At 46.0% G+C, this 21,473-nt stretch overlaps 3 protein-coding genes across 3 annotated transcripts; all 3 read left to right on the top strand.

Annotated features, from left to right (window-relative positions):
* Window positions 1-542: 542 nt before the first annotated feature.
* Window positions 543-2,988, top strand: LOC131904836 (PRAME family member 12-like). The gene is made up of 3 exons (XM_059255845.1): window positions 543-829; window positions 1,285-1,878; window positions 2,466-2,988. Exons 1-3 carry the CDS (start codon window positions 543-545, stop codon window positions 2,986-2,988), a joined length of 1,404 nt encoding a protein of 467 aa, XP_059111828.1.
* A 4,085-nt stretch (window positions 2,989-7,073) lies between these two features.
* LOC131905048 (PRAME family member 12-like) lies at window positions 7,074-9,836 on the top strand. Its single transcript, XM_059256005.1, has 3 exons — window positions 7,074-7,360; window positions 7,791-8,381; window positions 9,269-9,836. Exons 1-3 carry the CDS (start codon window positions 7,074-7,076, stop codon window positions 9,834-9,836), a joined length of 1,446 nt encoding a protein of 481 aa, XP_059111988.1.
* Window positions 9,837-16,420: 6,584 nt separating this feature from the next.
* LOC131904835 (PRAME family member 12-like) lies at window positions 16,421-19,175 on the top strand. Its single transcript, XM_059255844.1, is given in 4 exon segments — window positions 16,421-16,707; window positions 17,200-17,568; window positions 17,570-17,719; window positions 18,608-19,175. Coding segments are annotated over 4 exon segments (1,374 nt in total).
* Window positions 19,176-21,473: the final 2,298 nt, after the last annotated feature.

The raw sequence follows: 21,473 nt of genomic DNA, 5'->3' as shown, positions 1-21,473 counted from the left end.
AGCCCAGTCTGGCCTCAAACAGAGATCTGCCTGGCTCTGCCTCCCGAGTGCTGGAATTAAAGGCATGCACTACCACCGCCCAGCCATTTTTTTTTCTAAGTCACATTCTCCTATAGTGCAGGATAATCAGGAACTCCACAAATAGTTTGTGTGGCCCACCCTTTTCCAGATGTTCTGGATGAGGTTACATTGCTTTATCTCTTCTGGAATTTTATGCTCTTTCACATTAACTGCAGCTGGGGCTGTGCAAGCAGACAGTTCACTTCCTCAGACTCTACATGCTGCATATGGCTCAGCTTACAGGTTCCAGGGTAACCCTTCCAAGTGGGAATGGGATCGAGGGGTGCAGTGGCTGTGGGTAATTCTGAGATTTGATAGCGGAAAATAGTGAGTGGCATAAGGTACTGAGGTCTTGTCATAGGTGTGACTGTGTCCTTGAGTGATTCCTTTAATGGGGGAGAAGGGCTTCCTAAGCCTTAGCCTGACAATATGTTCTTTCCTGGAGGCCTCTTCAAGATTCTGGACCCTGAGGATCTACAAAGATGAGTGACCTGGCCCAAGACACACCCTTGCAGCAGGCAGTGCAGTGGCTGCTGAAGGATGAGGCCTTGGCCATCTCTGCCCTGGAGTACCTGCCCACGGAGTTCTTCCCGCCCCTGTTCAAGGAGGCCTTCACTGGCAGACAGACCAACCTTGTGAGGGCAATGGTGGCAGCCTGGCCCTTTCACCGCCTCTCCATGGGGGCCCTGCCGACCATCTCACACATGGAGACTTTGAAGGCTGTGCTGGATGCCCTGGACTTTCTGATGACCCAGAAGGTGCGCCCCAGGTAGGCAAGACCCTTCTAATGGTCCTGGAGGTTCAGTCAGGGGACAACTAGAGTGTGGAAGAGTGTGGTCAAAAATGGATCTGAGGCTTCTCACTGCACCAGTGTGGAGGACTGGAGGCCTCAGCTCTTACAGAGGGTACAAAAAAGGCTGTTAGGTGTGGAGGGCAGCTTAGTTCTGATACAGTCACAGAGGAGTGGGCCAGGGCCTGGGCCTCAAGACAAAATGGGATCAGTCAGGACTCAAGGGGAACATGGTAGAGGGCAATAAAGCAGAGCTAAAGATGCCAGTGAGGCCAAGAGCCCTTCCCGGGACCTGAGGCCATGGGCTGGATGCCCAGTGCCGGAAACACAGCGACCTATCAGACAGCAGAGTAGGGAAAGTGAGAGTTGAGATGTCAAGAACAGCGGACTATGTGAGATCTGATCCAAGCTCTGATTTCTGCCTGTTTTCCCAGGAGGTGGAAACTCCAAGAGCTTGACTTGCAGAAAGTGCACCAGGACTTCTGGGATGAACAGACTGGAGGCATAGATGTCAGCTACACCCCACAGGTTCTGAGTCAGAAGGAAACTGGGAAGGAGCAGGAGCCAGAGTGTGGGGTGAAGCAGCCCTTGAGGGTGTTGGCTGATTTTGACCTCTGTGGGGAGCATCTCAAGGAAACTGACAAATACTTGTTGAAGTGGGCCAAGAAGAGAAAAGGATCAGTGCAACTGTGCTGTAGGGAGCTGAAGATCAGAGCATCAGAGGTCTACACTGTCATAGGGATCCTGAACACTTTAGACAGAGACCATGTCCAGGAGTTGGAACTGAATTCCTGGTGGCCACAGGGAAGCCAGGCCTGGTTTGCACATTGCCTGGGACAGCTGGGAAATCTTTGCAAACTCCCTCTCCTGGGAATCCAGCAGACTGTTTTAAGTAGTAACCGTGCCCTACCAGACATGAAGGAGTGTGTCACCGAGTCTGTTCCTCAGTTCCCCAACCTGGACTGTCTCCAGCATCTCTATATGAATGGCATTTACTTTCTGAAAGACAACCTGGAAACCGTACTAAGGTAAGATGGGAAGCTGTCTTTGATCAGAGCAAAACCTTTCTCTGTGCTCTGCAGATTATAGAGGGCCATTAATATCTGCCAGGCACACTGGATCCAACAGGGCTGGAGACTCTGGGAGGGAGTGTCAGCCTGCCTCTGTCTCAGTGTGGGGCCTTGGTAGAGGCTGAGTAGCTGTGGAAATTCTCGCACTAGGGTGGAGTGTGAGGCTGGGGTGACACAGCATGAAGAGGGATGGATTCTGCTGCTGATGCAGGCATCCAGATGTTCTGCAGAGACATCCCATGTGTGTAACTAGGTCTTGACTGGTTTGTGTGTGCTCTGTAGCACTCAGGGGGCCAGTACTGGAGTTTCCTGCTTTAGTAAAGGAGTGTCAGTGCGCATGTACTGAACCAGTCCCACCATGGTGTTCACTCATCTTGGTGTTAAACACTGACTTGAGTGAGAAGACATTGAGAGCATCCTGATGTGCATGTCTGTCATGTGTCACACTGAACTTGAACAATGCTAACCTGTCCATCTCCGTGTCAACCCTATCACTAACACTCTCCAACTCCAATTGCCAGAACTCATCTTTTATCTCTACCTAGGTGCCTGAAGACCCCCTTGGAGACCCTGTCCATCACTCAGTCTCAGCTCTCGCAGGCAGACTTGAATCATCTACCCCTGAGTGTGAACCTACATCAGCTCACACACCTGAACCTCAGCAGTGTGATATTGTCCTCTTTAAGGACTGGGCCCCTCCGTCTTCTTCTGGAGAGAGTTGCAGCCACTCTGAAGACCCTGGAATTGGAAGGCTGTAGGATGAAGGTCTCTCAGCTCAGTGCCATCCTGCCTGTCTTAAGCCAGTGCACCCAGCTCACTAAGATCAACTTTCTTGACAATGACATATCCATGGCTGTCCTTCAGGACCTTTTCCACTACACGGCAAATCTGAGCGAGCTGCTCCTGGAGATGTACCCTGCCCCTTTGGAGAGCTATGATGACACGGGTCATGTTCTCAAGGATAGATTTGCCCAGCATTGTTCTGAGCTCATGGATATTCTCAGGGCCATAAGGCAGGCCAAGTCTGTCTACTTTGCTGCTGGTGCCTGTTTTGTGTATTATAACTAGAGACCAGATTTATCTATGTGGGCAGATGGAGCAGGATTGCTTCTGGGCTCTGGGAGGTGAAGTCCAAAGGATGAGTGTCTCATCAGACACAGAATGTTATGGGAGAGAGGGCATTAGGAATATGATGAGCAGTTCATTTATATATAAGAGGAAAGTTGACATGGAGAACAATGGGACCATGGGGACAAGTGACTTAAGAGTTAAATAAAATTTGGTTTTTCTAAAAAAAAAAAAAAAAAAAAAAAAAAAGCTTCTAGTAGTGCATGTTAATGAAGTGGTTGCCCCTGAGTGGTAGGGCTTTGATTTAATTGTCAGACCCTGAGAAGCTGGATGGTCACCATCTGAGGTCCTTCTTGGCCACTATTCTTGGCACCATTTTTAAAGTCTTGAGATCCCTTCTCTGTGAAGGGAATGGAACAGAACTTTCTGATCAGTGAGAGTGTGCCCCAAGAACTCATGGCCTCAAAATACACTGGAACCAATGAGGATGAGCAGGTGAGACCTTTACACTATCTAAACACATTGCAATAAATCTAAAATTTGACATAAAAACTCTAGTAAACTACAAAAACTCATGAATAGTAAAACAACTTGTTACTGAATGATAAATGGGTCAAAGGAAAAAGGAAGGAAGAAGGAAAGGAAGAGTGAATTTCCTGGAACCAAAGGGAAATTAGAATACACTACATCACATGTGGGACACATTGAAAGCAAACCTATGAGGGAAATTTAAAGTCCTAAGAGCCTAGAATAAAAACCTGAAAAGCACAAAGAAATAGTTGAATGATTCAACTAAAAATTGTGGAAATAAGAACAGACCAAATCCAAACCTAGTGGGCAGCAAAAGATAAGCCTTTGGACCATGATATCCAATATGAGGTAGTATCTTCTATATGGCAGAGAGCTACCCCCAATGGTAACAACATGGTCACCTAAATGATTTGATTTCTAATTGAATCAATTTTCCTGGTTTTTCTCTCTATCTTTTACTAGATGAGGAAGCATGACCTTGAACTCCTGATACTATAGCCCTCTCCCCTGAATTCGAATGTGATAAACATGCACGTGCGCCCAGAAGATGTCATAAAGACCAGTCCAAGCCTAGTGCTGCCTCTCTGCTTCCCTGCTGTTGGGAAAAGGAAATTTGAAAACAATTCCTACAATTAATTACTGGTGGATGGGCCATATGCCATGGTACACATGCAGAGGTCAGAGGAAACCTTCCAGGAGTCTGTTCTCCTTTTGTGGGTTCCAGAAATCAAACTCAGGTCTTCAGGCTGGGTACAAATGCCTTACCTGCTGAGCCTTCATGTGCTTGCTGGCTAGGGGAGTTCTGAAAGACCATTTGGTGCATGGAGGTTTCTACTGTTTTCTTCAAGAGAGGCACCTCTGTTTTCTCTTTGGAATTTGATACTGTTGTTTGGCAGTTTCTCACTGTGTGGGTCAGGTTGTCCTGAAACTCAGAGATCCTCTGCCTCAGCTTGTGGAGTGCTAAGATCAAGAGTGTACACCCTGTTCAGGATAACACAGGTGTAGTAATAAAGCTTTATTGTTCTGTTGACTTTCATCTCATCATGCATTGCTGCTGATTTTTCACACTTTGAGACAAATTGTCCGTCTCACTCTTGATGGTTCTACAGTCCTCCATCAAGCCATCATCCCAATTAAGCTTCTTGCTAGTGAGGACCACAGGTTCCCACCACACCTCAGCCCTTTCTCATCTGCAACATGTTCATGGGGTGTGGTTTGGTTTTTATTTTGTTGTTGTTTTGAGAAAGAAGCTCACCATGTGGCCTTTGGCTAGCCTAAAATTCACTACATACTCAAGTACACACACAATATAATCCACACTGACACACACACATAGACACTAAAACCACACACACTAAAATATATGCATACATAAAGTGCTCATGTAAACACACACATACAAAATAAGTCAGTCTTCAAGCAATGGAATATTGACTTTCTATTTTAGTGTTTTTGTTTTCACTAGACAGGTCTGATTCAATCAATCTACAGTAGAAAAAAACCAATCATTAACAGAATTAAGTGGGTAGAGACTCATTGGACCAATCAGATATAAGATTTTAGTAGAGGGGTGGGGCTACCTGGGGAGGGGTGAGGAGGGAACTGTATAAAAGGGTCAGAGGAGGCCTAGTAGAACAGAACCTCAGAGTCCTGGGGCCTGGAGTCACTGCCTGGCCTTGCTGGGAATAGGAGCCTGTAACCAGTGTCCATATCAGGTAAGTCACTCACCTCCAACAGGCCTAGTGCGTTCTGGTCTAGCCTTATCACCAACTAAGCTACATTTCCAGATGCTTCCAGACTAAAATTTAAAATTTTTAGATTTGGTGTAGTTTGGTTTTAGTGAAAATGACCATCACATAGGAGTTTACATGTTAGTTTCTTTAGCTCATTTGAGTTTTTTGAGACGGGTCAAAATAGGCTAGGCAGACCTTGAACTCTTGATCTACTGTCTCTGACCAGTTTTCTATGCTCATTCTGGAATTAGAGTTAGGCTCCTCTTTGTAATTTAATCATCCTGTAATCTCTTAAAGTATGTCCACAGGTCATGGGTTTGCAGTTGTATAAACTGAACTTTCCTCTTAACTGTAGCTTATAAACAGTCCTGTGGATGGCTTGATGAACACAAGCCATGAGTCCCAGCTGGTTTGGAACCAAAGCTGTTGAAATGTGGTTGCTTCAGCCTTAACTGTTTGACTAAACATTGTCTGAGAGTGATTTTTTATATATATACACACACATATATATGCCAGGTTGCATATATAACAGCCACAACTTGAACCCAGAATGAAGTCCTTGAGCACAAAAGATCACATTCCAGGCTGTACTTGACTGCATGTAGAGACCTTACCTCTACATCTAATTAAACAAAATGAAATAGATGACTTGGAAATGTGGTTGAATGGTACAGCACTTGTGACCAAACCCTGCTACTAAACAACTTCAATGAAGACATTTTAAGTCATATTTTCTTTGATATCCCCCTAACTTCGACTAGCCTGAAATACACTTATTAGATTAGTCTGACCTGGAATCCTCCAAACACTTCCTCCAAAGAGATGGGATTATAGGATCCCACTTGGTGACATTTATGCAGTGTTTTAAATGCAGAGTGCACCAGCCACCTATGGTTAAAAAAAATACAATTCCAACACCCCTAATGACAATGAGTAAGACCATGGAGAGTAGGGGCAGCCTGGGATACATAATGAGTGAAATCCATTCGGGTTTGGAAGCTTATCCAATTCCACTCAAGCCTGCAACACAGGCTACAACATATTTTAAAGTTGAAACAACAACTTAAAATATTGGTAGATTTTTTTCTCATCTCCTTCCTCTGTAGACCCCAAGGTACCATGGGAAATCTTCATCCTTGTAGCCTCTGTACACCTGGCTTCTCATCTAAGACTCATTTTACAGGTGTTCTCTTTCAATAGCATGATTTTTAGTTGTGTTGGGGAAGGTTGCATGTTTTTTATTTCAGACATGATCTGACTGTGTGGCCTGGTGCCCATAAATTTAAAGACCTTTTACCTTCTCCCCCAAATGAGTATAATACAGCTCAGTACCTCCACACCCATCTCTAAAGCATTTAGAAGTAGTGTGGACTGACAGCATTTCACAAATTCTCTTCAGTCTGTCCCAGGAGGGATCAGTTTGTTGAAAGCACAATGAGGGTTGGACAGCCAGGTTGCATCAGCACTGTATTTTCTGGAGAGCCTGGAAAGATGGTCAGTGTCTTTTCCTGCAGCAAGGGTCTGGTCAGTCTGCATGCTCCCCAATAACCCTTCTACCTTTGAGTGCCCGGGGGGACAATGATTAATGTGTGCCCGTGTGGGGTCTTATAAGAGATTCCACATGCTGAGAGTGATGGAAGCTTGGCTTTGACACCACCAGATGGTGTAATAGAGCACCCTGAGTTCTCCATTATTACCAGACCAAGGACTCTGATCCTCTGGTTCCTGCAACACGTGAGAAGTAGGAATTCCCAAAACATAAGCTGAAAATGTGTCTCCTAAATGCTTGCCCAGGTTCCTCCTGAATGAAGATCCATCAGCATGAGCATCAAGAACATACCCACACTCCAGCAGCTGGCAGTGCAGAGCCTGCTGAGCAACCAGGCCTTGGCCATCTCTGCCCTGGAGTCCATGCCCACAAATTTCTTCCCACCGCTGTTCAAGGAGGCCTTCGACGGTAGACACCTGGGACTACTGAAGGCAATGGTGGCAGCCTGGCCCTTTGCTTGCCTCCCTGTGGGGGCCCTGATGAAGACCCCCGATGTGGAGGCATTGCAAGCTGTTCTGGATGGCCTAGACATGCTGCAGTCACAGAAGGTTCGTCCCAGGTAAGCAAGGCCCAAGGAGAAGAGAAGGGTATCACTGAGCTAGTGATAAATTCATGTGAGGTGAGGGAGAATGGGGTCAAAGTGGACAGAGGCTTCTGTTGTCACAACTTGGAAGTCTGTAGAACTTCTATTCAAGTTGAGAGCTGATACAAATGGCAATCAGGAGTGGAGGACAGCTCAGAGTCCATGAAGCCATAGTGGGAGGAGCCTTCCCCTGGCTCTCCTACAGGCGTTTGATGTGAAAGAGACCCAAGTCTAGAGTCATTGAATGGAGGGAGGGAGGAAGTTCTCCAGATGCAGTTGAGGCTAAGAGTCCTGGCCTGGCAGGTGAGAGGGGCTGTGTTGGAGCTGACAAGAGTGAAGTGGGACATAAACTGTCTCTGAGTCAGTTCTGGTTTACATTATGAAACTCCTTCCTTTTCCCTCCCAGACAGTGGAAGCTGCAAGTCCTTGACTTGAGGAATGTGCACCACGATTTCCTGGATGTGCAGACTAGAACACAGGAAGGAGCCCACTCAACAGAGACTGGGAGTGGGAAGCAAGTAGGGAGGGACCTTCCTAGATACACGCTGAGGCCGCGTTTGAAGATGGTCACTGACCTTGGCTTCAGGTTCCAGCTGAAAGAACACCAAACATGCTTGTTGCAGTGGGCCCAGCAGAGAAAAGGCTCTGTGCTTCTGTGCTGTCTGAGGATGACTATTTGTGCCCTCCCTGTGGAGATTATCAAGAAGGTCTTGGACATTTTCCATCCAGACTATATCGAGGAATTGGAACTATTCACAAACCAGGTTCTGCCCTTCCTGGGTCACTTTGCATCTTGCCTTGGCCGCATGAGAAATCTTCGCAAATTCCGTATAACTCAGATCTACTTGGGCACACAAAGGGTTGTCAATACTTTGACAGACACAGAGGAAATGTGTGCTATCAAGTTCCTTTCTCAGTTCTCCAAACTCAACTGTCTCCAGCATTTCTCTATGAATGGAGTCTCCTTTTCCTCTGACCTCATGAAACAGTTGTTCAGGTAAGGAAGGATGGAGAGCTGTTTGTACTGTGACAGCAAACCTTTTCCCTCTGCTTCAGCATTAGTTGTCCCCTGGGGTGTGTGTGCCACTGTGCATTTTAGAATGATGGACTCATTACAGTATCTAAGGGTGGACTTGCTTCCTTCTTAACTGACCATTCATTTAGCAGAGTCAGAGCTGGGGTAGGAGATGTTTAGAGAGCTGCCTTAAAAGCAGGTCCATTGGGTGGGTCAGACTCAGATGTGCTCTGGATATTCCTCCTTGAGATCCTGGCTACATTAACAGGAGGGAACTCGACAGATTTGCAGGCCCTGAGGTGTGGACAACTCACACCTGCACAGCATCCTAAGGAGCTGTGTACTCACATCTCTGTAAACAGGGACCAGCTTGTGTTAGATCCTCTGACATCCTTGAACTCTCCCAGAGAGAAGAATAATACGAGCACAGGTTGAGACTTAGTAGGTGGAAATGGGTGATGCTGGGGTAGGGGACCATTACTTTCAAAGTTGGAGCACTGAAATCAGGCATAGAGGATGTGACTGAGAGGAGGGACAGTGATGAGCTATGCAGGACACATACCAAGATGTTTCCAGAACCTTTTTGTGATACCCCTCTCTGGGTGTGACCTCCCAGCCTGCTGTTGCAAAGTTTAGTTCTGTTTGACAGGGTGAGGACAGGGAGCTACAGATCTGTGGTCTGAGACTGTCCCACCTTATGTATATGTCTCAGGAGACAATTAAATGAGCAGGAACCAACAGGTTGTATCCCAAGTGTTGACCTTCAGCATAAGGCTAGACTGACTTTCCATATGTGGTCCCTTCTGTCTGAGCGTCAACCTTACTAATGTCGTTCATTAGCTGGAACTAATTTCCTGTTCTTTCCCTAGATGCCTGAAGACCCCCTTGGAGTCCTTGTGTATCACTCTTTGTCAGCTCTCACAGTCAGACCTGAAACACTTGTCACAGTGTCAGAGCCTCTGTCACCTCAAACACCTGGTCCTCAATGGTGTACCATTATCCAAGATACGTCCCAGACATCTAGGAGTTCTCCTAGAGAATGTAGCAGGAACACTGCAGATCCTGGATTTAATGAACTGCAAGATGAAGGACTCTCAGCTCAGTGCCCTCTTTCCTGCCCTGAGCCAGTGCTCCCAGCTCACCAGGGTCTGTTTCTATGAAAACGACTTCTCTATGGCTGTTTTGAAGGACCTACTGCAAAGCATGGCCAATCTAAGCAAGTTGATTCTAGAGCTGTACCCCGCCCCTCTAGAGTGCTATGATCACCAGGGTAATATCCTAGTGGAGAAATTTACCCAAGTATACCCTGAGCTCCGGGATATAGTCACTGCCCACAGGCAGCCCAACATAGTGGCCTTTGGTACACGCATCTGCAGTGAATGCCTTATTCATTGTGTTTATGAGACAGAGAGCAGACTTTGTAGATGCTGGCAATAAACAGGTAAAGGCTGCTTCTGGATACTGAGAAATGAAAGTCTAGGGGGAGGGACTTTCATCATGAGGTCCCAGAACACATGGTTTCAGACACTGTGTGATTCATTGGGAACCAAATAGTGTTCAGTGGATCTATACCACAGGGACTAACTTGACTTGAAGTACAATGAGCCCATGGCCCCAGTTGTCTTGTGGAATCAGAAAGGCAATTTTGCATTTCTAAATGTACCTCTGTCAAAACAGGTTCACCACTGGTTTCCCAGAATGTGATAGCTGTAAATTTATAGTCAGATAAGAACCTGAATGCTCTTTATCTGTACCCTATTCAGTCAGTAATTAAGTTTTAGGTTCATAGTCCAGGTGTCCCGTGACCTCATGAAGTATGATCAAGGACATTATGGTCCAAGACTTGCCAGCATCAAAATGCATTGAAGATTCATGACATTGTCTTAACCTCTTTACATCCCATTGTTTGCCTGCTTGTATTGGTACAGAAATGTCAAACTGAACTGAGCAATATTGACCCACTCTCCTATGAAGATGGTTTTGGAGAAACTCAGGAGATTCCATCCCAGAATATTCAGATAGGAGGTGCTGAGCACACACTGAAGATGGCTGAAGAAAAAGTCCTTGACTAGAGAACTGACTGACCTGAGACCTGGTTGTTAACTCTTTAGTTGTGAGCTTTGTCTTGATTTGCTAAGAGAGTAGCCAAGCCACCTATTTTACTCCCTTTCATTGGATCAGGTAGCAATATGATTGTTTTAATTACTCTGTATTTTCATTGGTCTTCATTAAAAAAATAAATCTTTCTGTTCTCACACATCTTTGTGATTAATGCCTGCTAACTCATACCATGTACTAACTGTGAAGGACACTTGAATGCACACTCTGGACAGAACCATCCCTTGGGAAGTGATGTGATTGTGAGCAGAGTGGCATTTGAACACAAGACCAGGATTATTAACACTGTCTAGAAAAGTGTGGAGGTTCATAGAACTTAGAGCTCCATCAGTGCTCACAGAGGTTGGCTGTCACAGGCTAAGAGCATATTGTGACTATGGGGCATCTTTTTGTTCTTCCAAATCGTTTCATATTTTAGCTATGAAGTTGGAGTCCCACAACACACCTTATTCACAGCAAATAGAAAGTATTCTGTATCAATCTAATGAGGGTCTGATCCCTTTCCAGGTTAGTTCATCCACAGAAATAAGGAGACTCTGTAACCAGGTGCTTCATGCGTGAGGCTCACCTGGGATGCTGAATCTCCGTGCACTTCAGGGTTTTTTTTTTTTTTTTAATTTTTGGAGACAGGGTTTCTCTGTGTAGCTTTGTGCCTTTTCCTGAAACTCACTTGGTAGCCCAGGCTGGCCTCGAACTCACAGAGATCTGCCTGGCTCTGCCTCCCGAGTGCTGGGATTAAAGGCGTGCGCCACCACCGCCTGGCTTCACTTCAGGGTTTTTTAAGATGATGGAGTGAGTTTAGCAATGAAGTACCCTATGAAGAGAATTAGATCCTCCTGTATCTTCTGGTTTATTTGCTCTGGGTCCAGCTTCAGGTCAAGGCCCTCTGTCTTGAACCTTGTCGCTCGTAGAGGGTTTTAGGCTACACTGTCTAGATGGTGCCCAGCCTGTAGAATCCTTTCATGCTCTCCTTTCTTTCTAAGAAGTATCTGGCCCTCTGAAGTGTATCCAATATGAAAACAGGGCACCTTAGGGGCTGCAGAGTTGGCTAGCAGTTTAGAGCACTTGCTACTCTGTCAGAGAATTCAGGTGACTTTCCAATATCAACTTGAAGACTCTCAACCATCTCTCTGTAACTCTACTTCTGGTGGATCTATGCTGTCTTCGGATTTCCTGGGAATAATCATCTATGTGATGCATATAAGTGCATGCAGGGAAAACATACACATAAATTAAAATAAATACATCTAATATAAAGATTGGACACTTTCAAAATACTCTTTAGGGGCTGGACAGATACTCAGAGGTTAAGAGCACTGGCTGCTCTCCCAGAGGTTCTGAGTTCAATTCCCAGCAACCGCATGGTGGCTCACAACCATCTGTAAGGAGATCTGGCGCCCTCTTCTGGCCTGCAGGCAGAACACTGTATACATAATAAAAATAAATAAATCTTAAAAAAAATACTGTTTAGCACTGGACAACCAATTTTTGAGCTCCTCCCTGGGTGAGGCCACCTCTTCTCTTCCCACTTTTCCACAGTTACCTCTATTTCCCTGTGTAGGGCTGAGGCTTGTGTCCTTTTCTCTGTCCAGTTTGCCCTGATCACTGGTCATCCTGGTTCAGGTCCAATAGATGCAGTCCCCTTTGTGAGACGTTATGGGTATACCTTCTCAGAGTGCTAGGAGACACAATCTGAGGAGTCTTCTAGATCTTACAATCCTCTTTCCACCCCCTCTTCAGCAATGTTCCCTGAGCCTTAGGTGTGGGAGTATTTTGTAGATGCAGCCATTGGGACTGGGCTCCTCAGCTCTCCGTTTTGACTGGTTGTAGTTTTCTGTTGTGGTTTCTGCCTGTTGCCAAGGCAAGTTTCTTCTTCTTCTTCTTCTTCTTTTTTGTTTTGTTTTGTTTTTTGTTTTCTGGAGCTGAGGACCGAACCCAGGGCCTTAAGCTTGCTAGGCAAGCACTCTACCACTGAGCTAAATCCCCAACGCCATCATAATCCTCCTGCTTTAGCCTTCTTTTTTCTTTTGTTTTTGTTTTTGTTTGTTTTTTGTTCGTTTTGTTTTGTTTTGTTTTGTTTTGGTTTTGGTTTTTAGAGACAGGATTTCTCTGTGTAGATTAGACTACTATCAATTGGAAAGGGTGCCTGAAGTGGCCTACCTTGGTAATCAGGTTGGTGACTACCCTAACTGTCATCATAGAGCCTTAATGCAGTAACTGATGGAAGCAGATGCAGAAATCCACAGCCAAGTGCCTAGCCAAGCTCTGGGAGTCCATTTGAAGAGAGGGAAGAAGGATTCTATGAGCAAGGGGGGTCAAGATCATGATGGGGAAATCTACAGAGACAACTGAACCAAGTTTGTAAAATCTCACCCACTTTAGATGGACAGCTGTGGAACCTGCATGGGACCAGACTGGATCCTCTGCATATGGGAGACAGTTGTATAGCTTGGTCTGTTTGAGGGGCCCCTGGCAGTGGGATCAGGATCTATGCCTGGTGCATGGACTGGCTTTCTGGAGCCCATTACCTATGGTGGGACACATTGATCAGGCTTGATGCAAGGGGCAGGAACTTGGTCCTGACTCAGTTGAATATCCAGGCTTTATTGACACCCCATGGGGATCCTTACTCTTTTGGAGGGGATCAGGGATTGGCCAGGGTGGGTGGGCATGAGGGGGAAGGCTGGAAGAGAGAGAGGGAGGATGAGGGGAGGATCTATGGTTGGTATATAAAATGAATTAAAAAACTTCAAATGATAAAGTCTTATTGCTGCTGGATTATACAGACATGAGATCACAATTACTCCTGCTCCTCACACCTGTGCCTCCCAGCTGTAAGAATTGCAGGTGTGATTGCAGTGTGCATCTGTGTACCTGTCCTCCCCTGGAATTTCTAGTCATACCTTAGCTTTTCAGTCACAGCTTTCAGCCATGAACATGATATTAAATTACTGAGTTAAGGCCCAGTTCACACCCCAGCTCCACATTATTCCAGAAGACTGTGTGGTGGAGGCAGGAGGATCAGGATTTCAAAATCATCCTCCTATACATAGTCAGTTTGAAGTCAGCCCTGAATCCAGGGAATCCTCTTTATGAAGGTAAAATTTGTTTTTGTTTTTGTTTTTTATTTTGGGTTGGTTTCTACAAAAAGGTTTCTACACGTAGTTTTGGTGCCTGTCCTGGATCTTGCTCTGTAGACCAGGCTGCCCTCGAACTCACAGAGATCTGCCTGCCTCTGCCTCCTGAGTGCTGGGATTAAAGGCGTGCACCACCACCCAACACAGTCAAATTTGTTTAAAAGTTCCTTGAGAGTTGTTTTATTGGTTTGTGTCACTGTGTGAGCCTGGGCTAGAAGCTTGGTCTACAAATGAGCTCTGCAAGTATTCCACCATTGAGAGAGCTCCACAGAATCCATGCAGATTCAGGAGACTAAATGGGCTCATTGACCACTGCAGGAAATAGGAAAAAGAAGGACAAGGGAGTGGGCTCCGGGGGAAGGGTCAGACAGCAATGGGAACAAGTAGCCAGCCCAGAGCACTCTGTATAAAGTGTAGACTGAGCCAGTGATGGTGAGGGCCTCTACTCTTCCCTTCATTACCAGGTCCAGTAAGAAAGCAAGATAGGGTCAGGTGCCTGTTCATACACTTGTGATTGCTCCTCAGCCTTCCCTCCACTGAGAGATCACAGGGCACATTTTATGTTATTTTTCTTCCAAGTCCCTGCCCTCTGTGAGAAGGCCCCTTCTGAACAGCAAAGTAAGTCTCCCAAGATGCATTGTGGCCCAGGACAGCAAAAGAATAGCCAAGCTTTGTGACTCACACCTAATAATCACATGATTTGGAAAGCTGAGTCAGGAAGGGGGGTTGCATAGATAGTTGCAAGTGTTCCAGGAAGGACCACTGCCGAAACTGTATCCCCCCTGTGATCACTCTGTGATCAGACCATGATTTTATGAAATTAGCCCCTAGCCATAATCAATGGAAATGAAATTGTATGGGAATTATAATCTTATGGCTTTTGTGGGTTTTTCCTTTAAACGTACCTATGTGACTATAGGACGACCCGACTCTTGCTCTTTGGAGCTGAGTTAGCCGACTGTACAGCGCTTCTTCAATAAACACCTCGTGCTGTTGCATCAACTGGACCGGAGTCTGGGTTCTTGGAATGTCCACTCGAGACCCTAAACTTTGTGGTCTAACACCCACAACGCCTGTCTACCTCGGAAAACTCGCCTTCTCCATTCCCCCCAGAGCCAACCGACGTCCAAAAGTCAACTGGAAGCAGTTTTTGAGAGGAACAACACCCTTTTTCCCATCTACCTTGTTTTTTTTTTTTAATAAGTGAAAGTCTGGGATGTAAGGATTCAGTCCTTAATTACCTCATCAGGCTGTGACTGGCATCCCAACCTAAAAAGCAGGTGGGCCCTCTGTGTGCCCCTCTCTTTCCTTTCTGCTCCTTCCTGTAGTACCTGTCCTGGATCTGGCTCTGGCCTTGAACTCACAGAGATTTGCTTGCCTCTGCCTCTCAAGTTCTGGGATTAAAGGCGTGTGCCACCACCACCCAGCTCCTGGAGTCTCTCAAGTGCAGGTTGCAGCCAGAAGCTGGGAGTCCTGAAGAACAGGGTGGAGTCAGTCACCAATCTCCACACCCAGGAAATGGAGAAAGAAGATCAGGAGTTCAAGGCCAATCTGGGCTGCCTGTTATCAAAGGGAGGGGCAGGGAAGGATCAAGAAGGGAGGAGCAGTGTGCTGTGGATCCCACTCCCTTTGCTCAGAGTTGTCTTTAGTTTGTTCTGCCATCCTTGGTGTGCCCACACCACCTCCCCCTGTGAGCATCCTGGATTGCAATCATCTGGCCATCTGGAAAACCTAAGCTAGCCAGTCTGCATTGCTCAGTTGAGGTTGACAACTTTGTACAACCAGCAGCCACACAACTGGGATGTAACAGAAGCTCAGCAGGAAGGGAGGAGGAGGCAGTGTCAGAATGGCTTCTGTTTACTTTGGCAAGAGCTCAGACTTCACAGGACCTTTGCATCCCTATAGTCACAGGACTGTCCTGACCAGGACAGGGATAGAAGGATTGTATCCAGGTTCCAGGATCTGACTGTTAGTTTACAACTGCCATCCTTGTAGAGTCTTTGACTCCACATTCAGCTGTCCTATGTTCTCAGTGTCAACCTTGACCCATGTGGTCTGATCCATCTGCACACCATTTTGTTTTAAACACATTGAGTCATGTATGAAGCCATGTGCTCTTGATCCCCTAATGAAAGACCTGTCCCTTGGCTTTGATTTCTCAGTATGCAGAAATACCCTCCTCCTATTTGCTGCCTACAAGGACAAAGCCTGGTTTATGGACTTTGGTTTATGCTGAGGAAGGATCCCAGGGCCTCATACAAGCTCTGCAAGTGCTCTACCTATGGAAATCCAGCACCCAGGGCCTCCCTGCACACTCCTAGACTCCAGCTATCCTCCTGCATACTCCTTCCTCCCTTGTGTTTTTTTTAGTTTTTTTTTTTTTATTTTTACTTTTGAAGACAGGGTTTCTCTGTGTAGCCTGGCTGTCTTGTAACTCACTTTGTAGTCCAGGCTTTCCTCGAACTCAGAGCTCCTCTTGCCTCTGCCTCCTGAGAGCTGGGATTAAAGGTATGTTCCATCACCTAGCTCCAGTCAATTAGTATCTGTGACAGCAGATGCTTGCTACAGATTCCATCTCAGATTATGAATCCAGACAGACTCATGATTTTGACAGGGAGGCAGGCCTCTTGATTATGGTGTTTTTAGGTTTATGTGGTCAGTCTGTTAGAAACAGATTAACTTAGAGCTGACTCATAATCAGAACTACATAGAACAAACAGTTCCTAAATGCTTGCCCAGGTTCCTCCTGACCGAAGATCCATGAGCATGAGCATCAAGAACATACCCACACTCCAGCAGCTGGCAGTGCAGAGCCTGCTGAGCAACCAGGCCTTGGCCATCTCTGCCCTGGAGTCCATGCCCACAAATTTCTTCCCACCACAGTTCAAGGAGGCCTTCGACGGTAGACACCTGGGACTACTGAAGGCAATGGTGGCAGCCTGGCCCTTTGCTTGCCTCCCTGTGGGGGCACTAATGAAGACATCCGATGTGGAGGCATTGCAAGCTGTTCTGGATGGCCTAGACATGCTGCAGTCACGGAAGATTCGTCCCAGGTAAGCAAGGCCCAAGGAGAAGAGAAGGGTATCACTGAGCTAGTGGTAAATTCATGTGAAGTGAGGGAGAATGGGGTCAAAGTGGACAGAGGATTCTGTTGTTACAACTTGGAAGTCTGTAAAGCTTCTATTCAAGTTGAGAGCTGATATAAATGGCAGTCAGGAGTGGAGGAAAGCTCAGAGTCCATGAAGCCATAGTGGGAGGAGCCTTCCCCTGGCTCTCCTACAGGCATTTGATGTGAAAGAGACCCAAGTCTAGAGTCATTGAATGGAGGGAGGGAGGAAGGTCTCCATGTGCAGTTCATGCTAAGAGTCCTGGCCTGGCAGGTGAGAGGGGCTGTGTTGGAGCTGACAAGAGTGAAGTGGGACATAAACTGTCTCTGAGTCAGTTCCTGGTTTACATTATGAAACTCCTTCCTTTTCCCTCCCAGACAGTGGAAGCTGCAAGTCCTTGACTTGAGGAATATGCACCACGATTTCCTGGATGTGCAGACTAGAATACAGGAAGCAGCCCACAGAGACTGGGAGTGGGAAGAAAGATGGGAGGGACCTTCCTAGATATGCTCTGAGGCCCCGTTTGAAGGTAGTCACTGACCTTAGCTTCAGGTTCCAGCTGAAAGAACATCAAACATGCTTGTTGCAGTGGGCCCAGCAGAGAAAAGGCTCTGTGCGGCTGTGCTGTCTGAGGATGACTATTTGTGCCCTCCCTGTGGAGATTATCAAGAAGGTCTTGGACATTTTCCATCCAGACTATATCGAGGAATTGGAACTATTCACAAACCAGGTTCTGCCCTTCCTGGGTCACTTTGCATCTTGCCTTGGCCGCATGAGAAATCTTTGCAAATTCCGTCTAACTCACATCTGTTGGGCACACACAGGTTTGTAAATATTTTGACACGGAGGAAACGTTTGCTATCAAATTCCTTTCTCAGTTCTCCAAACTCAACTGTCTCCAGCATTTCTCTATGAATGGAGTCTCCTTTTCCTCTGACCTCATGAAACAGTTGTTCAGGTAAGGAAGGATGGAGAGCTGTTTGTACTGTGACAGCAAACCTTTTCCCTTTGCTTCAGCATTAGTTGTCCCCTGGGGTGTGTGTGCCACTGTGCATTTTAGAATGATGGACTCATTACAGTATCTAAGGGTGGACTTGCTTCCTTCTTAACTGACCATTCATTTAGCAGAGTCAGAGCTGGGGTAGGAGATGTTTAGAGAGCTGCCTTGAAAGCAGGTCCATTGGGTGAGTCAGACCCAGTGAGTGTGCTCTGGGTATTCCTCCTTGAGATCCTGGCTACATTAACGGGAGGGAACTCGATAGATTAGCAGGCCCTGAGATGTGGACAACTCACACCTGCACAGCATCCTAAGGAGCTCTGTACTCACATCTCTGAACAGGGACCAGCTTGTGTTGGATCCTCTGTCAGCCTTGAACTCTCCCAGAGAGAAGGATAATATGAGCACAGGTTGAGACTTAGTAGGTGGAAATGGGTGATGCTGGCCTGGGGGACCATCAGTTTCAAAGGTGGGGAACTGAAATCAGGCATAGAGGATGTGATTGAGAGGAGCGACAGTGATGAGCTATGCAGGACACATACCGAGATGTTTCCAGAACCTTTTTGTGATGGTCCTCTCTGGGTATGACCTCCCAGCCTGTTGTTGCAAAGTTAAGTTCTGTTGGACAGAGTGAGGACAGGGAGCTACAGATCTGTAGTCTGAGACTGTTCCACCTTATGTATATGTCTCAGGAGACAATTAAATGAGCAGGAACCAACAGGTTGTATCCCAAGTGTTGACCTTCAGCATAAGGCTAGTCTGACTTTACATATGTGGTCGCTTCTGTCTCAGCGTCAACCTTACTAATGCCCTTCATTAGCCAGAACTAATTTCCTGTTCTTTCCCTAGATGCCTGAGGACCCCCTTGGAGTCCTTGTGTATCACTCTTTGTCAGCTCTCACAGTGAGACTTAAAACACTTGTCAAAGTGTCAGAGGCTCTGTCACCGCAAACACCTGGTCCTCAGTGGTGTAGCGTTATCCAAGATATGTCCCACACATCTCCGAGTTCTCCTAGAGAATGTAGCAGGCACACTGCAGATCCTGGATTTAATGTACTGCAAGATGAAGGACTCTCAGTTCAGTGCCCTCTTGCCTGCCCTGAGCCAGTGCTCCCAGCTCACCAGGGTCTGTTTCTATGAAAACGACTTCTCTATGGCTGTTTTGAAGGACCTTCTGCAAAGCATGGCCAATCTAAGCAAGTTGATTCTAGAGCTGTACCCCACCACTCTAGAGTGCTATGATCACCAGGGTTATATCTTAGTGGAGAAATTTACCCAAGTATGTCCTGAGCTCCGGGATATAGTCACTGCCAAAAGGCAGCCCAACATAGTAGCCTTTGCTACACGCATCTGCTGTGAATGCCATATGTGCTGTGTTTATGAGATAGAGAGCAGACTTTGTAGGTGTTGGCAATAAATAGGAAAAGGCTGCTTCTGGATACTGAGAAATGCAAGTCTAGGGGGAGGGACTTTCATCATGGGGTCCCAGAACACATGGTTTCAGATACTGTGTGATTCATTGGGAACAAAATACTGTTCAGTGGATCTATACCACAGGGACTAACTTGACTTGAAGTAGAATGGGACCAAGGCCATAGTTGTCTTGTGGAATCAGAAAGGCAATTTTGCATTTCTAAATGTACCTCTGTCAAAACAGGTTCACCACTGGCTTCCCAGAATGTGATAGCTGTAAACTTATCGTCAGACTAATAACCTGAATACTCTCCTCTGTAACCTATTCAGTCAGTAATCTAAGTTTTAGGTTCATAGTCCAGCTGTCCTGTGACCTCATGAAGTATGATCAAGGACATTATGGTCCAAGACTTGCCAGCATCAAAATGCATTGAAGATTTATGACATTGTCTACCCCTCTTTACATCCCATTGTTTGGCTGCTTGGTGCATTATTGGTACAGAACTGTCAAACTGAACTGAGCAGTATTGACTCACTCTCCTATGAAGATGGTTTTGGAGAAACTCAGGAGATTCCATCCCAGAATACTCAGATAGGAGGTGCTGAGCACACACTGAGGATGTCTGAAGAAAAAGTCCTTGCCTAGAGAACTGACTGACCTGAGACCTGGTTGTTAACTCTTTAGTTGTGAGCTTTGTCTTGATTTGCTAAGAGAGTAGCCAAGCCAGCTATTTTACTCCCTTTTATTGGATCAGGTAGCAATATGATTGTTTTAATTACTCTATATTTTCATTGGTTTTCATTAAAAAAAATAAATCTTTCTGTTCTCACACATCGTTGTGATTAATGCCTGCTACCTCGTACAATGTACTGACTGAAGGACACGTGAAATCACACTCTGGACAGAACAGTTACTTGGGAGTGATGAGATTGTGAGCAGAGTGGCATTTGAACACAAGACCAGGATTATTAACACAGTCTAGAAAAGTTTGCAGCTTCATAGAACTTAGAGCTCCATCAGTGCTCACATAGGTGAGCCTATTGTGACTATGGGGCATCTTTTTGTTCTTCCAAATTGTTTCATATTTTAGCTATGAAGTTGGAGTCCCACAACACAACTTATTTACAGCAAATAGAATATATACTGTATCAATCTAATGAGGGTCTGATCCCTTTCCAGGTTAGTTCATCCACAGAAATGAGGAGACTCTGCAACCAGGTCCTTCATGTCTGAGGCTCACCTGGGATTTTGAATCTCCATGCACTGTCAGCATTTTTTAAGATGATTGAGTGACACAATCTGACAGATCTTCTAGATCTTACAATCCTCTTCCCACCCCCTCTTCAGCAATGTTCCCTGAGCCTTAGGTGTGGGAGTATTTTGTGGATGCATCCATTGGCACTGGGCTCCTCACCATTTTGACTGGTTGTAGTTTTCTGTAGTGGTCTCTGCCTGTTGCAAAGAGAAATTTCTTTTCTTTTTTTTGGTTTTGTTTTCTGGAGCTGAGGACTGAACCCATGGCCTTATGCTTCCTAGGCAAGCACTCTACCACTGAGCTAAATCCCCAAACCCATCGTAATCTTCCTGCTTTAGCCTTCTTTTATTTTTTTTTTTTTTTGATTTTTCTAGACAGGGTTTCTCTGTGTAGCTTTGTACCTTCCCTGGATCTCACTCTGTAGACCAGGCTGGCCTCGAAGTCACAAAGATCTGCCTGGCTCTGCCCTCCAACGTTGGGATCAAAGGCGTGTGCCACCACCGCCCAAGAAGTTTCTTGATGAGGGGTGAAGACTACACTTCTCTGTGGGTATGAGGACATATGTTTATAGATTTTTAGGGATTATGCTGGTTTAGCAAATTAGTGTTTGTAGATTCTCCTAAAGTGTCAGTCCTAAAAACGTACATGTATATCTTCGGATATCTATTCCTGTGAAGAGACACCATGAGCATGGCAACTCATAAAAAAAAAACCATTTAATTGCGGCTGGCTCACAGTTCAGAGGTTGAGTTCATTATTATCATAGTAGGAAGCATGGTGGCATGCAGGCAGACACGGTGCTGGAGAAGGAGCCGAGAGTTCTACATCTGGATCCACAGGCAGTTGGAAGAGACAGTGAGCCATTGAGCTTGGTTGGGCTTCTGAAACCTCAAAGCCCACTCCCCTAGTGATGTACTTCCTCTAACAAGGCCACACCTACTCCAACAAGGCCATACCTCCAAACCACCACCCCAGATTGCTGTAGGATGTTCTCTTTGCTGTGAATGTGTTGCTCTGATTGGTTAATAAATAAAGTGCTGAGTGGC

This window comes from Peromyscus eremicus, chromosome 2, assembly GCF_949786415.1.
Source record: "Peromyscus eremicus chromosome 2, PerEre_H2_v1, whole genome shotgun sequence".
Lineage (NCBI taxonomy): Eukaryota > Metazoa > Chordata > Mammalia > Rodentia > Cricetidae > Peromyscus > Peromyscus eremicus.
This window is presented reverse-complemented; position numbering and strand designations above follow the sequence as displayed.

Bases quoted from the DNA above. Each gene is read 5' to 3' on its own strand.
- LOC131905048 (XM_059256005.1), top strand. From the start codon at position 7,074: ATGAGCATCAAGAACATACCCACACTCCAGCAGCTGGCAGTGCAGAGC. The intron at 7,361-7,790 runs GTAAGCAAGGCC...TTTCCCTCCCAG, and splicing joins TCACAGAAGGTTCGTCCCAG to ACAGTGGAAGCTGCAAGTCC. The intron at 8,382-9,268 runs GTAAGGAAGGAT...TTCTTTCCCTAG, and splicing joins CTCATGAAACAGTTGTTCAG to ATGCCTGAAGACCCCCTTGG.
- LOC131904836 (XM_059255845.1), top strand. From the start codon at position 543: ATGAGTGACCTGGCCCAAGACACACCCTTGCAGCAGGCAGTGCAGTGG. The intron at 830-1,284 runs GTAGGCAAGACC...CTGTTTTCCCAG, and splicing joins ACCCAGAAGGTGCGCCCCAG to GAGGTGGAAACTCCAAGAGC. The intron at 1,879-2,465 runs GTAAGATGGGAA...ATCTCTACCTAG, and splicing joins AACCTGGAAACCGTACTAAG to GTGCCTGAAGACCCCCTTGG.